This window comes from Rana temporaria, chromosome 1 (assembly GCF_905171775.1).
Source record: "Rana temporaria chromosome 1, aRanTem1.1, whole genome shotgun sequence".
Classification (NCBI taxonomy): Eukaryota; Metazoa; Chordata; class Amphibia; order Anura; family Ranidae; genus Rana; species Rana temporaria.
Genome location: NC_053489.1, coordinates 208,584,418 through 208,601,317, shown reverse-complemented (window position 1 = coordinate 208,601,317; position 16,900 = coordinate 208,584,418). Strand labels below are relative to the sequence as shown.

At 41.9% G+C, this 16,900-nt stretch overlaps 1 protein-coding gene across 1 annotated transcript in view; it reads left to right on the top strand.

The window, feature by feature from the left end:
* MAPK1 (mitogen-activated protein kinase 1) overlaps positions 1 to 16,900 on the top strand; it is an 83,161-nt gene that overhangs the window by 52,273 nt on the left and 13,988 nt on the right. Inside the window, exons 4-8 of the mRNA XM_040348350.1 lie at positions 617 to 733; positions 5,810 to 5,924; positions 6,003 to 6,134; positions 13,192 to 13,301; positions 15,946 to 16,073. Coding sequence (XP_040204284.1) covers positions 617 to 733; positions 5,810 to 5,924; positions 6,003 to 6,134; positions 13,192 to 13,301; positions 15,946 to 16,056 — 585 coding nt within the window. The 3' untranslated portion in view covers positions 16,057 to 16,073. The remainder of the gene's footprint in view (positions 1 to 616; positions 734 to 5,809; positions 5,925 to 6,002; positions 6,135 to 13,191; positions 13,302 to 15,945; positions 16,074 to 16,900) is intronic.

Below are 16,900 nucleotides of genomic sequence, written 5' to 3'. Positions count from 1 at the left end.
ACATGCTTTGCCAGAGTGGGTTGGCCATATGGAGTCTTGGGTGCATTTATTCCCTCCTGATCCCCTTATGGAGGTGGATCCCCTTTGTTCCTCTAGACATGCTTTCGGTGGTCCTGGAGTTCATCTGCCGGGTAGAAGGCAGTGTTTGGGAGCAAGGCCAGCCGAAAAGCACCACTTGCCATCTGCGTCTTCAGACACAAACTCAATGGTCAAGAATCAGAAGATCTGTGTTTGTCAATGATTCAGAGAGGGATCTTACATTAGTAAATTTTAGTAACAAAAATCCTGTTTTTTGTATCCAGTCTCTGAACCAGTAAACCTTTTTTATGGGTGTTTTTGGGCTATACAAAAAAAAAATCGTGGATAGTGGGAATATAAATTACTATCTACATACACTTAACCTTAAAGTAGTTAAATATACCCCTGGAAAAGTGGCAGTCATTATTTTTATTTTTTTTAGATGTTCTGAAAATGTGAAACTCCAGCTATGAGTTCTTAGTTGGCTTTTTTTTTTTTTTCTTCAATATATAATGGTAAACGTTGCATTACTGTTTTCTAAAATTATCTTTGGTTATGCTTGTACTTTATGCCTTCTAACTTGTTTGTTTCCACACAGATCTGTGATTTTGGATTGGCACGTGTTGCAGACCCGGACCATGATCACACTGGTTTCCTGACAGAGTATGTTGCAACTCGCTGGTACCGGGCACCAGAGATCATGCTAAATTCCAAGGTAGATGGCTATATAAGATATGCTGTGGTTTTACGGCTTTCAAGGCCCACCTCAGCTGTACAAAACAGCAAGCAGAAACAAGTGTCCTGGTGACGACTTGTAACTTCTCATTCTAGTCTCTTGGGGCTTGGAGAAATGCCCCCCCAATGAAGTGAGATGGCAACAAAAGAACTTGCAAATTCTAACCTTTCCCCATTCTAGTAAAAGCTAGAAGGAATGCTGTTGGCAGGAGATGGCTTTAATCAAAAATAATTTAAGTGAAGTGAACTCCTGCGCTGTCTAGAGTGAGGGGACAAGTGAAAAGTGGGGATACTGCTGCAAATAAAAAAGAGGTCTACCTCGATAGACAAAAAGTGATAATTGTAACAAGTGAAATATTTGCGCTGTAAAGTGTTATACAAATTAATGTGTGTGTGTGTGTGTGTGCGCATATAACCACATACATATACAAGTACAAAAAATGGGGAGTGACACTAATATACCAGTAAACAATATTGTTGAATAGTCATTAATCGAGGGCACAGTGCTGAAGAGGTCCAGGTACAACAAAATCCAACCATGTAGGGGTGCAGTTCATCAATACTTTATCCAATCAATAACGTTGTGAAGTGAAAAATGTTGAAAAACACAACAATAAAAATAAAATATAGAAATAAAAATAAGAATAAGGGTCAAAGTATTTCAGAAGAAGGAGGCCTTGTATCCAAAAAGGGTGAAAGATAGAGAGTGAGCCGTATCCAAGATCTCATATATGCACCTCTAGTGATCCCAGCAGCTCACCTCTAATCTGGCAAGCTGGATTAAGTCAGCCTGATCCTGATGGGTGTGGTCCGTTGAATATCACATACGGGTCTCCATAAAGTGCATTACATGAAAAAGTAAAAGGAGTAGAAACCAAATGGTGTGATAACGTCACAGAGAGGGATAGCAATGATCCCCTGATGAAGTCACATGTTGACGATACGCGTCGGGATTGGAGGGCTTGACACACTCCAGCATCCGACCACTGGATATACGAGTTCGCCACTCGTCGGATTGATGCAGCAATTTCGATTTTAAATGTGAGTTTTTAAGTGCTTTTAAAATAAACTTTTCACGTCTGACTGGGCTACGCTGTGGTTGTTTATTCCACTTCCCCCCATGTATGACTGCCACATCTGAGTGTCCGGACTGAGCCACAGATAGAGGGGAAGTGTTGGAGGCACAGATTTATTGCGAGTCCGCACTCGTGGAGGAAGGTCTTTTATGTTATATTGTTCATGTGAGTGCATTACTACCTGGGCATTCCTGGGGGTTTTTTTGTTTATTGTTGATGATATCACATGATCAGGCTTGTCCTCTCTTACCCCACATACACCACCGAGATCCTCATACATAACAAGAGCCGACTCGTGAACCATTGAGGACACGGGACTCCTAACCCTGGTGAATCAGTAAGGGAGAGGAAGGAGGGACTGACGAGCTCGGCGTTCGTGGATAAGAGCCCCAGTTTTTTCACCCACATGTGAGTGCATCTCCACTGGTTTAAATCAGAAGACATTGCTATCCCTCTCTGTGACGTTATCACACCATTTGGTTTCTACTCCTTTTACTTTTTCATGTAATACACTTTATGGAGACCCGTATGTGATATTCAACAACGGACCACACCCATCAGGATCAGGCTGACTTAATCCAGCTTGCCAGATTAGAGGTGAGCTGCTGGGATCACTAGAGGTGCATATATGAGATCTTGGTTACGGCTCACTCTCTATCTTTCACCCTTTTTGGATACAAGGCCTCCTTCTTCTGAAATACTTTGACCCTTATTCTTATTTTTATTTTTATTTCTATATTTTATTTTTATTGTTGTGTTTTTCAACATTTTTCACTTCACAACGTTATTGACTGGATAAAGTATTGATGAACTGCACCCCTACATGGTTGGATTTTGTTGTACCTGGACCTCTTCAGCACTGTGCCCTCGATTAATGACTATTCAACAATATTGTTTACTGGTATATTAGTGTCACTCCCCCTTTTTTGGACTTTCCCCACCCATTTTTTGTACTTGTATATGTATGTGGTTATATGCACACACACATTAATTTGTATAACACTTTACAGCGCAAATATTTCACTTGTTACAAAAATAATTTAGTGCCGTGTTTTTTTGTTTGTTTTTTTTTTACCAAATTAACATTGCATGTATTTACCAAATGATTTGAACATTGAAGGCATTGATTACTTTTTACTGTTGCTGCTGTGACTGTTATGATGGAAGAGCCGTGTTTGCAGCTTGCTAGGTCAGTAACTTTTATGGTGGTTTATTTACTTCCATTAAAAGCTTATGATAACTAAATTAACCCTGTCTGTGAAATTGTAAATATGATCAATAGCTCTTTGGTCAGCATTCAATTCACTAGTCCTCTAAACGTGGCAGCTGCAGTTAAAATGTGTGACATTTTTGCACAAGAAACGCATATCTCAGCTCTTCCACAGGTCCTTCACAATGTCCCATGTATACTTCTAGTGCTTAATTGGCTTTTGGGAGGTACTGCCTCAGTGTGTCCCATGTTTCATAAGAAACTGAGAATGTCAACCTTGTACGTAGTTGTGTGGGTATAATTAAGAGTATGCAGAATTTCTCCTGGGATCCTGAACAAGAAATTTCTTAGTAAGGAGTCATCTTCAGGCATTGACTGTTAATGTAAGAGGTTTGGTCATCTCTTACCTACTGGAACCCTGTGCATATTATATAGGAAGAGTATCAGAGAACATACAATATTGTGGGTAGTTTCACATTAACAATGGATGCCAAATACTCCACGAGAGCCAACTAAAACTGCTCCCCGTGCCCGATTGCGACAAACCAGGAGAAAGCTCTGGCCTGACAAATGTTGTTCTCTTTGACCCATTTGTTTTACCCCACTCTGGGTTGATTTGCATGTGTCCCCCCCCCCCCCCCCCCACACACTTTCTATTCTGAAAATAGTAGTTGCTTGAACCTCTGACATAATTTCTCTGAAAAATGTATTCACCAGATCTGCATACTTCAGGTCAGTCAATTCAGATTACTTTGCAGTCAATGGACCAAAATGACAACCTTGGAGCTAGTATTTTCATAAAAGAACATTAGTAATGACAGCTTCCATACTTGTGCAGTACAAGTTTCATTTGATGACTTTCCTGACCACTTTCCGTCTGTGCTGCAGTATTTTTTGAGCCGTCTTGAAAATGGATAGGTTTGCTGTCTTTGTTTTGGTAAACAGATATAGTCCAAAGAGCAGCAACATTTTGTGTAATGTTTAAAGCAACGCTATCACTTGTTTATAAAAAATAAAAATAAAAATGTCATACTTGCCTCCATTGTGCAAGTTTTTTTGCACGGAGTGGCCCCCGAACCTCCTGTTCTGAGGTCCCACGGCGGCTCTCGGTACTCCTCCCCGCATTAGATACGCCCCTCTGGGAAGCTCTCTCCCGAGGAGGTTACCTTGCGGGAGCGTTTGTGTCATACTCGGCGAGGATCCGAGAAAATTCTGAATCTTAAAAACTTCTGTGGGGGAACCCCCCCCCCCAGCTCCACCTTGTAACCGCAGGAAATAATTGAGGTGACTCACTCGTTTAAATGTTCGTAAAGTGTAACAGCCTTCCCCCCCCCATTCAATGGAGTGGCTTGGTGCTGGGTTTTAAAATGACTTTGGACCCAGGGCCCTTTCTGGCCCTTCGGCTTGCCCCTGGCCCTAGCGACCTGTTGGCGGAACCGCCTTGACCCTGAGACATTTGAGGAAGCAGTTCTGAGGGTTTTTTTTAACAAGGGACGTCTGATGCTTTTCTTCACAGGAAGTAGAGAACTCTTCCTTCCGGAAATCCTTTGGATGTATTCATCCAAATGATCGCCAATAAACATTCTCCATGAAAAGGGAAACCTGCCAATAACTTTAAACAAGGAAGCACAGCTGTCCAGTTCTTAAGCCAAAAAAGGTCTGTGCACATGTACAGACTAAAGAGCCAAACAAACCTGTGGTATTGAATCCTTTTTAACCAGTTAACTGCCTTATAGACGATATACGTCTACACGGCGGTTGCTTAACTCTGGGAGGACGTCCATGGACGCCGTCCCAGAATCGCACACACGGGAATGTCCGTGACCGCCGGCTAATAGCGGCGGTTTGCCACGTGATCGCTCCGTCCAGTCTTTTTTCTCTTATAGCGCAAAAAATAAAAAACCCAACGGTGATTAAATAACACCAAAAAAGCTCTATTTGTGTGAAAAAAAGGACGAAAATTTCATTTGGGTACAGTGTTATATGACTGAGTAATTGTCATTCAAATTGTAAGAGCACCGAAAGCTGAAAATTGGTCTGGTTATTAAGGGGGTTTACGTGCCCAGTGATCAAGTGGTTAAAGGCATCAACAGCAAAACCCAGCGTTCGAGGGTTATCCGTCTTACTTTGTCAGATCGCACACCATGAAACTTGCCTGCATATGAAGCTCTCCGCCAATGCATTGTCACCATCTTCCTTCTGGGTCTACGGACTCTGCCTGTGTGGATGGCTGGAGCCACGATACGTCGCTCCCGCACGCGGGAGCCGCTGGTCACGGCACAGGGATCTGAAGAAACGGCACGAGTGGCCGTTCCTTCAGAGCACGTGCGCTGATGACGTCATTCGGCTGTAAATCTCCAAAATGATGCCAATTTAGAAAATATTTACAGTACTTGTAGGTAAGCCTTATAGGCTTACCTATAGGTACAAATCATTGAAGTTTATTTGTACTTGTAGGCAAAGCTGGCCGCAAACTGTTCAATTCTCGGCTGGTTCAAAAACCCATGTGTGGGTAGGCTGAATGTACCAAGTTGATCGATGGACTTGGGTACAACCACCCTGCTGGATTCACTTGCGATTATCACTAGAACCTGCTGTCTTATCATGGAAGGGATGACTCTCGCCCCCAATTCTGCTGGGTACTGACCGCTGAGTTTTAGATGACCTGCTTTTTTTTTTTTTTTTTTTTTTGAGCAAATTTGGTGCTTGATTAAGACCACTAAATAAAAATGTTGTATTCTTAACTGTATTTCATTTTCTCTTTTAATAGGGATATACCAAATCAATTGATATCTGGTCTGTCGGTTGCATTCTTGCAGAGATGCTTTCTAATAGGCCCATATTTCCAGGAAAGCATTATCTTGATCAGCTTAATCATATCCTGGGTAAGGGCAACCGCTATAGGTGTTAAAAATGATGGGGTAAAAATGTGATTCATATTAATGTTTTTTCTATATTTGCAGGCATTCTTGGATCTCCTTCTCAAGAGGATCTAAACTGTATAATTAATTTGAAAGCTAGAAACTACTTGCTTTCCCTCCCTCATAAAAATAAGGTTCCCTGGAATAGGCTGTTCCCAAATGCAGACTCCAAAGGTAAATGTATTCATTTTTAAAAGCATTCTGCAGGTTTAGAAATCTAGGAATTGCCATCTTGGTGTGCCAGATAAAAGTTCAGAGGGGAGTTGCTGCCCCAGAAAAAGCATGTGTGGATCAGGTTGTCTGATACTGGGCTGCGTGCTTTTTCTGGGTCTGTCTTTCACAAAGTGGTTGCGCGTCTGGAAAAGAACCATGTTGTGACTCTCCTATTAACACTTGGCAAGATAAAAAGTATAAAACTGTCAAATGGCCCCATATTTAAGTATATGCAGCCTGACTGCTGTAAAATAATCCAGGTTTTAAATGGATTTTAAGCAAAGCCATATTGGCAGCTCACACTTGATCTTTATAGTTAGTTTTACTCAAGGTATTTTGTGTTTATATATATATATATATATATATATATATATATATATATGACACTAATCTTTTGTCTGCATTCAGGTTTAAAGTACTATGACATTTATGACATAATTATTCTGTTAGAAAATAGGAGTTCCTTGTAGCAGTAATCTAAGATTTCCCCCCTGAATTTCTAACAGTGCCTGGCTTTCTGTGTACTATAGAGCAGTGGTCATAAAACCATGTCCTCAGGGCCCACCAAGATGGCCTAGACTATAAGAAGATTGCCAAGATCCTGAAATTGAGCTGCAGCACCGTGTCCAAGACCATACAGCAGTTTAACAAATCTGGTTCCACTCACAACAGGCCTTGCTTGGTCGACCAAAGAAGTTGAGTGCACGCGCTGTGTCATATCCAGAGGTTGTCTTTGGGGGAAATAGATGTACGAGTCCTGCCAGCATTGCTGTAGAGGTTGGTGGAAGGGTGGAACAGCCTGCCAGTGCTTAGACCATATGCTGCACACTGCATCAAATTTATCTGCATGGCTGTCATCCCAGAAGGAAGCCTCTTCTAAAGATGATGCACAAGAGAGCCTGCCAACAATTTTCTGAAGACAAGCAGACTTAAGCACATAGATTACTGGAATCGACTCCTGTGGTCTAAAGAGAGCAAGATAAACTTATTTGGCTCAGATGGTGTTGGGAGTGTCATGGTCTGGGGCTGCATGAGTGCTGCCGGCACTGAAGAGCTACAGCTTGAGGAAACCATGAATGTCATGTACTGTGACATACTGAAGCAGAGCATGATCTCCCTCCCTGCAGAGACTGCGCCGCAGGGCAGTATTCCAACATAGCGACCCCAAACACGCCTCCAAGATGGCCACTGCCTTGCTAAAGAGTTGGGTAAAGGTGATGGACTGGCAAAGCATATCTTCAGACCTAAACCCCATTGAGCATCTGTGGGGCATCCTCAAACGCAAGGTGAAGGTGCGCATGGTCTCTGACATCCACCAGCTCCATGATGTCATGGAGCTGGGAAAGAGGACTCCAGTGGCAACCTGGAAACTCTGAACTCCATGCCCAAGAGGGATAAGGCAGTGCTGGAAAATAATGGTGGCCACACAAAATATTGACACTTTATGTCCAATTTGGACATTTTCTCTTATGGGGTGGTACTCGCTTTTGTTGCCAGTGATTTTAAAAAAAATGAACCAAATGAAAGTGTTTTTTTTTTTTTTTTTTTTTTTTTTTTTAAGCATTTTTCTTATAAAAATTTTGCAAATTGGTAATTTTTCTTAATTTTTCATAAAAACCTGAAAGGGTTGCCTCGGCAACTAAAATTTTTATACTGCTACATATCTTTAATAGATCTAACCCAAATAAGTTCATTTTATTTAGTCTTTGTGAAAGTTAGTCTACAAGCTATGGTGCCATTCACTGAAAATTGATCACACCTGATTAGAGCTGCACGATTAATCGTCAATCGTTATCCCGCTGCAATTCTTGACACAGGGTTTGGCGATCTTTGACATGAAAATAATTTTCTCTCTGCACTTTGGTATGCAAAGAATTTCCTGTCTGCTCTCAGCCAAAAGTCAGTCTGGGCAGCCTGCCAAGTTTTAAAAACATTCTTTATCAGTGGAAAGTTAAGTCTAAACATTGTATCACTTCAAAGGAATAAACTTCTGTATGTAAATTAGGGAACGTTTAACCACTTAAACGCCAATCCTTTTTCTGACAGCTCTTTTCAAGTTAAAATCATTATTTATTTATTTTGCTAGAAAATTACTTGGAACCCCCAAACATTATATATTTTTTTTAGTAGAGACCCTAGAGAATAAAATGGCGGTTGTTGCAATATTTTATGTTGCACTGTATTTGGGCAGCAGTCTTTTTAAATGCAATTTTTTGGGAAAAAATTACTTTCATGAATTAAAAAAACTAGCCAGTAAAGTTAGCACAGTTTTTTTTTTTTTTTTTTTTTTTTTTTTTTTGTATAAATGTAAAATTTTACGCCGTGAGAATCGTGATCTTCATTCTAAGCCAAAAAATCGTGATTCTCATTTTGGACAGAATCGTGCAGCTCTACACCTGATGTACTGTACATTTCTTGAGCCACTAACAAGCCAGGAAAGTACAAATACCTCTCAAATTACCACTTTTCGGAAAGTAGACATTCCAAGGTATTTAGTAAAGAGGCATGGTGAGTTTTTGAAGTTGTAATTTTTACCACACCCCAAAAATTACACCCCAAAACCTTCTACTACTCCTGATACCACATGTGTAAGACTTTTAACCATTTCCATACTGGGCCTATTCTGGCACTCCTCTCCTACATGTAACTGTTTTTTGCTAGAAAATGTACTCGGAACCCCCTAACATTATGTGTTTTTTAAGCAAACACCCTAGTGAATGGAGGTCGTTGCAACTTTTTTTTATCTTCATCTCAGACAATTTTTTCATGAATTAAAAAATAACAAAACGGTAAAGTTAGCCCAATTTTTTTTTTGTATATGAAAGATGTTAAGCCGAGTAAATAGATACCCAACATGTTGCCAAACCTCGTTACTTAATCTCCATAGGCAATGTTTTTTTTAACAGTACAGGTTACCAGTTTAGCGTTAGAGGAGGTCTAGTGCTAGAATTGTGTTCCAACGCGCACAGCGATACCACACGTGTGGTTTGACCGGCGTTTACATATGTGGGCGTGACTTGCATATGTGTTCGCTTCTGAGCGCGAGCTACCACGGATAGGGGCGCACGGGAAAGCCTGGAGAAGCACCGGATGGTGGTGGGGTGGGGGTGTCCCCTCATCACCTGTAAGAACGAAAAAGTGGTGGAACTGCCGCTATGATTATTCTTATGGTGCACAAAATCGCTGGCTGAAAACGAGGATATCTGAATGATGCCTGTAGCGGCTGGCATCATTCAGATATTCCCACTGAAATATTAAATGCTTGACATCCTTGGGCTGGAAGTGGTTAAACAGTGTGGCCACATAGAGGGCCACCATGCAGGGAGCACCATCAGGAGTTCTAGGGGCATAAAATACATGTATAATTTCTTGACTACCTCTTACACTTTTGAAGGCCCTGGAGCACCAGGACAATGGAAACTCCCAAAAAATGACCCTATTTTGAAAAAATGCCCCAACGTATATTCTGAGGCCCATAATTTCCCTTTGTGCTTGTATTGCCACCCACTGCTAGGAATTCAAGTTGACTGTCAACAGCCGTATAGCGCCGACTCGCAGCTCGGCTATTTATGGAAAACTGGTGACGCGCCTTGTGCGACATGGGAACTTTTTCACAACACGTCAATCATCTGACCCAGGGATAGGAACGCCCAGTCCCGCGGGAATCAGAACCCGGAAGCCGGGGAGAAAATCACACTATCGGTATGTACGGCGAAAAAAAAAAGACCTGCATACTGTTAATGTCATTCGTATGCTGGATGTAATGTTAGAATTTTTTTTTAGGGCGAACCCCCGCTTTAAGCATCAGACAGCTAACAGCCATATGCAAAAGGCTTTTTTTTTTTAGAATCTGGTTGTCAGGTTGTGCTTTAGTTGCCAAGGCAACCCCTTTCAGATCCTGGTTAAAGGCATGTTTAAGGAAAGTGTGTGTGTGAATATATATGTATCTCACAAAAGAGTACTCCCCTCGCATTTTTTAAATATTTTATATATTTTCATGTGACAACACTGAAGAAATTACACTTTGGTACAAAATTTGCGGTCCCCTCAAAATAACTCGCAGCAATTAAAGGGCAAGTTCACCTTTTGTACACTTTTTTAAAAAAAATTGCAGCTCCCCTATGCTGGCAACTAAAGCACAACCTGACAACCAGATCATAAAACAAACCCCCTTTGCATACGGCTGTTAGCTGTTAATTGTAGTCTTAAACCTGGGGAGGACAAGACTGTGAACCAGTCTGATGCTTAAGGCTGTTGACAGGCAACTTGAATTCCTAGCAGTGGGTGGCGCAATACAAGCACAAAGGGGAAATTATGGGCCAAATGGTAATTTTATCCTATGAGATGCCACCCGTGTTAGGCAATGGCACTGTATTTGGCAGCTGCATGTGCTGTTATGGTTAAATACAATAGTTGACAGTAGGGTCATCGATTAATAACCAAACCCCCATCCCAATTTGCAATTGAGTCGTGCATGGCTAGCTTAACTGTATTGTTTTGTCAATTTTGGTACAGTAAACTTGTGCAACCTTAACTCAGGTTTTCTGTCTCTCTAAATAGGTTGGCTCAAGCAAACTTTTTCCTAAGCGATGTAGCTGTTGTGTGCTGTATCATACTATATGTAGCATCAGCTACATATATATTATGCAGCACTGTGTTTCAGAAGCCTTTTTGTCTGCTGCTGGAACAAAACGGTCATTCTCAGCTATTTACAGGAAGCCTTGTATTTTTACCAATGAATATAACTTCCTCTGATTGGCTGGGGTTAAGATTGTGGCATCACCTGACTGTCTTTCCACCTCCGTCCATCAGCCTTGTATTGATAAAATTACAAGGCTTCCTCTGGCTGAGGAGGAGCGCTCGGCCTGACTCAATTTAGTTTGAGCAGCAGATAGGATGTTGAGTAAGGGCCAATTAACATGCAACGTACTGTCCATGTTGGCTGCATTAGGGGGTGGTGTACACACGGCTTTTTTTTTTCTTAACTTTTATTTGAAGTGTACAAAAGTACACTTCATGTCACTGTACAGCACCGCTCTGTGCTGCTGTACAGTGACATGCGATCATGTACAGTGCATTGAGATAAAATGCAGCCTGTCTGCATTTTATCACGGCTCTGGGCTGCGTTGCAGTGTGAATGGGGCGTGCAGAAAAAAAATTGTGTACTTGTGGTAACTGCCATTTTACACTGCATTTTAATACCAGCCACTGCACTATGTGCGAATACGGCCTTGGGCTTAAATCAAAGCATTAAAGTGGAGTTCCACCTATAAATATAACATTACATCAGTAGTTTTAAAAAAAAATGTCATTAGTCCTTTAACCACTTAAGGACCGCCTCCTGCACATATACGTCAGCAGAATGGCACGGCTGGGCACAAGCACGTATATATACGTCCTGTACGTGTACCCAGCCGTGGGTCCGAAGCTCCGGGACCGCGGGTCCCGCGGACCCGATCGCCGCTCGAGTGCGGCGATCGGTCCCCGGAGCTGAAGAACGGGGAGAGCCGTGTGTAAACACGGCTTCCCCGTGCTTCACTGTGGCGGCGTATCGATCGCGTCATCCCCTTTATAGGGGAGACGCGATCGATGACGTCACACCTACAGCCACACCCCCCTACAGTTGTAGACACTCACACAGTGAACCCTAACTCCTACAGCGCCCCCTGTGGTTAACTCCCAAACTGCAACTGTCATTTTCACAATAAAGAATGCAATTTAAATGCATTTTTTGCTGTGAAAATGACAATGGTCCCAAAAATGTGTCAAAATTGTCCGAAGTGTCCGCCATAATGTCGCAGTCACGAAAAAAATCGCTGATCGCCGCCATTAGTAGTAAAAAAAATAATGCAATAAAACTATCCCCTATTTTGTAAACGCTATAAATTTTGCGCAAACCAACCGATAAACGATTATTGCGATTTTTTTTTTTTTTTTTTTTTTTAACAAAAATAGGTAGAAGAATACGTATCGGCCTAAACTGAGGGGAATTTTTTTTTATGTTTTTGGGGGATATTTATTATAGCAAAAAGTTAAAAATATTGAATTTTTTTCAAAATTGTCGCTCTATTTTTGTTTATAGCGCAAAAACTAAAAACCGCAGATGTGATCAAATACCACCAAAAGAAAGCTCTATTTGTGGGGAAAAAAGGACGCCAATTTTGTTTGGGAGCCACGTCGCACGACCGCGCAATTGTCTGTTAAAGCGACGCAGTCCCGAACTGTAAAAACACCTTGGGTCTTTAGCCAGCATATTGGTCCGGGGCTTAAGTGGTTAAGAAATGTTTTTTTTTTTTTTTTAAGATGCCTTCAAAGTGTTGCTAGGCAGAATAGTTAATCCTCCCTCTTCCTGCACCTAGGTGCTTAAGCTTCCTAACCTACACTGCACACACTCCTGGGAATGTAGTGGGTGTAACTTTCCAGGAGTCTGTGCACTCCCCAGTCTCGAAGAATCATGTGACTTGGACAGTACAGGTACCTGATCTGAAACCTATTACACTGCTTGTGCAGCACCGAGCATGTGCGAGATCTGCAAGGCTGAAATCCAGGAAGTCATACAGTCTGGCTTCATGATGGCCCCAGTCAATTTCTATTTTATAAAGTGTCTAAATGCTGTAACAACCTAACAAAACGGACCTTGGTTTACAGACTAACTTTACTAGAATACATTAAGTTTGTGTATTACAGGGGTATTTATATTTAAAAAGTGAAATTGTGGCCGGAACTCTGCTTTAAGCCACAGATATTTACAATTGCTTCTTGCCTTGCTTGGAGGAGGAAAAACAATGTCCATTGCTTTTCATATATTTACTGTATGATGTAAGAAATAAGCTTGCTAGCTATTTTTATTGCTTTGTGCATAAATTGTAACTGAATAGTGTGAGTATAACAATCATTTGTAGGTACATTTTAGAAGCGGTTTCAATTCAGTCTGTGAAAATAAGTTTTATGCAAAGGATCCAATCGCAGTAAAATCTTGGTGACGCCACTTAATCACTTTTTTTTTTTTTTTTTCCAGCCCTTGATTTGTTGGATAAAATGTTGACCTTTAATCCACACAAACGAATCGAAGTAGAGGCAGCTCTTGCTCACCCTTATCTGGAACAGTATTATGATCCAAGTGATGAGGTATGTTATGGATGGTATACGAAAAAGTGTGTATATATTTTACACTGTGTGTGTGATGTAAAGCTGGTATTGAATGATAATACATGGGTATTTAATTTTCCACAATATTGCGATTTCTGCATATATTTGCTTATGTCATCTGGACAGAAATGAAATGATGGTAAACTATATTCACAAAGGATATTGCTGGAGGTACTTGACAAGACTACACTGATCACTGCTACGATCTCCTGCTGTTCTGGCAGTCTTCAGTCTTTCCCACCATTCAGCCTAGAACAGTGATAGCTAACCTTGGCGCCCAATGTTTTGGAACTACATTTCCCATGATGCTCATGCACTCTGCAGGGTAGGTAAGCCTTGTGGGAAATGTAGTTCCAAAACATTTTTTGTGCCAAGGTTCGTCATCACTGGCCTAGAGGAAGCACCATCCCGCATCTGTTCCTTGAACGGTCTGGTTGTATTACTTAATGGATGCAACATTTCCTAGCTAAGACCCAGAAAGGACAGTCCCACTGCTATGAATGTCCCCAGGAGCATTTATCTGTTATACCTAGTAGGAACAGTCACCTGTAATCTGCATCCTGAGACTTCTCTTGTTACAGGGTCGTCGTCCTCCACGGCTCCTTTTGGATTTTTGAATTTTCTAGTGACTTGTGCTATGCTACTGGTGCACTGTGCCCACAGAGGCTCTAAATGTGCTTCAACATCACACTCTCTTACCTCCTGAGCCCTTATATAAAGCTGGGCCTCTGTGGTACCTTTTTTCATCTCTTGGACAGATGGGCTATGAATCTAGCTCTGAAGTGGCTATTTTAAGCCCCTGCAATCTCCAGCCATCACAATTTACAGGGCATTGTCCTACCCATAATTTAGTGCATTCTTTGCGGCTTCTGGAGGATCTCATGTGCTGTTCCAGGCATTGAGTCTGTTAGACATCCTACAGCTTCAAATATCCTTTCACCAAACCTGCAGTTTAATATAGTCATTTATACAGAATGGGAAGTCCCTGAGAGTTCTGACTTTCTCCTTTTTTTGAGGCAATTGGTAAACCGGTAGCCTGTTTCCACTGTAAATGTACTAGTAATCCACCTCAACAAGCACACCATTAAATTGGTTTAGGGAATGCTGACCTTTCAAGATTTTGCTGATTAACATCTAGAACCCTTCTTTTAAGTCTGTTTGAATTGGCTTGTTATACTCTTGGCGACTTTAATCTGTCAGCCCATGTTAGAATGTGTATGTTCTCTCAAAAGGGATCCCTCCACCACCTGCGTAGGTCCCCATTTTCTTGAACAAATCTCTGGAGCCTTATGTTTCAGTTCTGATGACTTCTTGCAAACATCTAAACTTGTGTATCCCTTGATGCTGATTTCTGTATAGATGCACAGAGCACGCTGGCTGATGCTGCATACAGGTAGACTTGACTTGTTTAACCTTTTGGGAGATGTGATCTACTTGGTCCTGACATTGACACTGTGATCAGCAATGCTGTGGGTGGAAGGAGCGTTCTCCCACGACACAGGAGGTCTGGGAAGGGATCAGAATAATCGCACCCCTCTAAATTTGCTGGTACTCGCAGGCACTTGGAGCCCAATTTCCAGAAGCCAGCTAGCACCTTTGAAAAAAACCTACTACACTTAAAGCGGTGGTTCACCCTGCTGAACAACATTTCAGCATAAAATTCGGCATAGTAGCGCGAGCTACACTATGCCGGTCTTAATTTTTTTTATCCCCGTACTCACGGTTATATCGTACATAGACGATTCCGTCTGCCGCGGGGAATGGGCGTTCCTAGCAAGAGGGAGGGTGATTGACGGCCGGCTCTGGCACGTCACGCTCCCCGAAGACAGCCGGAGTAGGTCTCGGCTCTTCACGGCGCCTGCGCACAGGCTATGCGCAGGCGCCGTGAAGAGCCAAGCCTATTTCGGCTATTTCCGGAGAAGCGTGACGTGCCACGGCCGGCCGTCAATCACCTTCCCTGTCCATAGGAACGCCCATTCCCCGGAATCTTCTATGTAGGATATAACGGTGAGTACGGGGAAAAAAAAATACAGACAGGCATACTGTAGCTCGCGCTACTATGCCGAATTTAATGCTAGAGGGAAAAAAATATATATATATTTTTTTTTATATAGGGTGAACCCCCGCTTTAACTTCCTGTAGTCACTTCCTGCTCTGAGCTCACGAACCAGTCTTAACAGGTTCGTTAGCGTATACATTAAGGAATCTTCGCTTCTAAGACAATAAATGTTCTTAAAATGTAATTGTTCCTTTATGCTATAAAAATCGCTAAGATGGCCATGGCTACACATTTTAGCTTGATTTTTATAACCTGATTTAGGGGGAAAAAAACTCGAAACTAGCATTTCTCAGCAGCTCTATAAACCTTTGTCGGGGAAAAAAAGGGTGAAATCTCCCATATTGTAAATGATCTGGGTAATTTGGGTAGTTTCTTCTATTATGATTTAACGAGTAAAAACGGTTGATAATGGCTTCAGCCAAACACTAACCATGAATGAAAAATGTTTTTGTAGTCATAATTTCTGAAAAATGTCCAAGAAATCATAAATTATGCCAGGGTATGTAAACCTATGAGCACAACTGTATAGTTCCACAAGTGACTTATATTTTTTTTCTAATTTAGCCTGTTGCTGAGGCACCTTTTAAGTTTGAAATGGAGCTGGATGACTTGCCCAAGGAGACACTGAAGGAGTTAATTTTTGAAGAAACTGCTAGATTCCAGCCAGGGTACTGACCATAAATTGACCACAGGTAATATATATGTAAGATCATTTGTAATTTAAATGCAGATTTTTTTATTTATTTATGCAGTCCTGTTTTGTACACCTGTTGCTAATGTCTTTAGTGTATCAGATGCACAACGGTGTACAAAGAATCAGTGACACACAATTGCACCTGTGCTGTCGTCACTCCTTTGAATTCACATGGATGTTCAACATCATGCAATTTTTTGCTGGCTTGGAGCCATTAAAGTGGAACCAAACCCCGAAAAATACTTGCGGCCTCTTTCCAGCAATGCTATAGTTAAATTTCTCACTGGCTGTTATCTTCTCCCCACTTCTGGGTGCCGGGTTTTAAGCCTCCTGATTGGCCTTCAGGGGTGACATTGTCTCACGCATGCACCTTGGAATCTGGCACTACCAGAGTGTGATGCTGTGCATGCGCAGCTCGGTTTACATTTGTTAGATGACTGAGCAGGCAGGTAAGTGTCTTATTGCAGAAAAGGCATAGCATGATGCCCCTTCTGCAATAACTTGATTGTAAAGTCCTTTGTTATATAATTTTTTTTTTTTTTATCTACCTGCCCTGTGCAGTGGTTTTGCTCAGGGCAGACAGATCCTTTTCTCTGGTCACTCTTAGGTGCTCCTGGCGAGTGCCGCCACAGCAAGCAGCTTACTATGGGTGGCTCCGAAGCCAAGGTACAGCTCCGTCTATCCATTCAGATGCGGAGCTGTGGTTCGGTCCCACCCCCCCTCCTGATTGGCTAGCTAAGTTTGACAGCAACGGGAGCCAATGTTGTTGCTGCTGTTGTGTCTCAGCCAATCAGGCGGGAGATTCCTGGACGGCCAATTCACTCG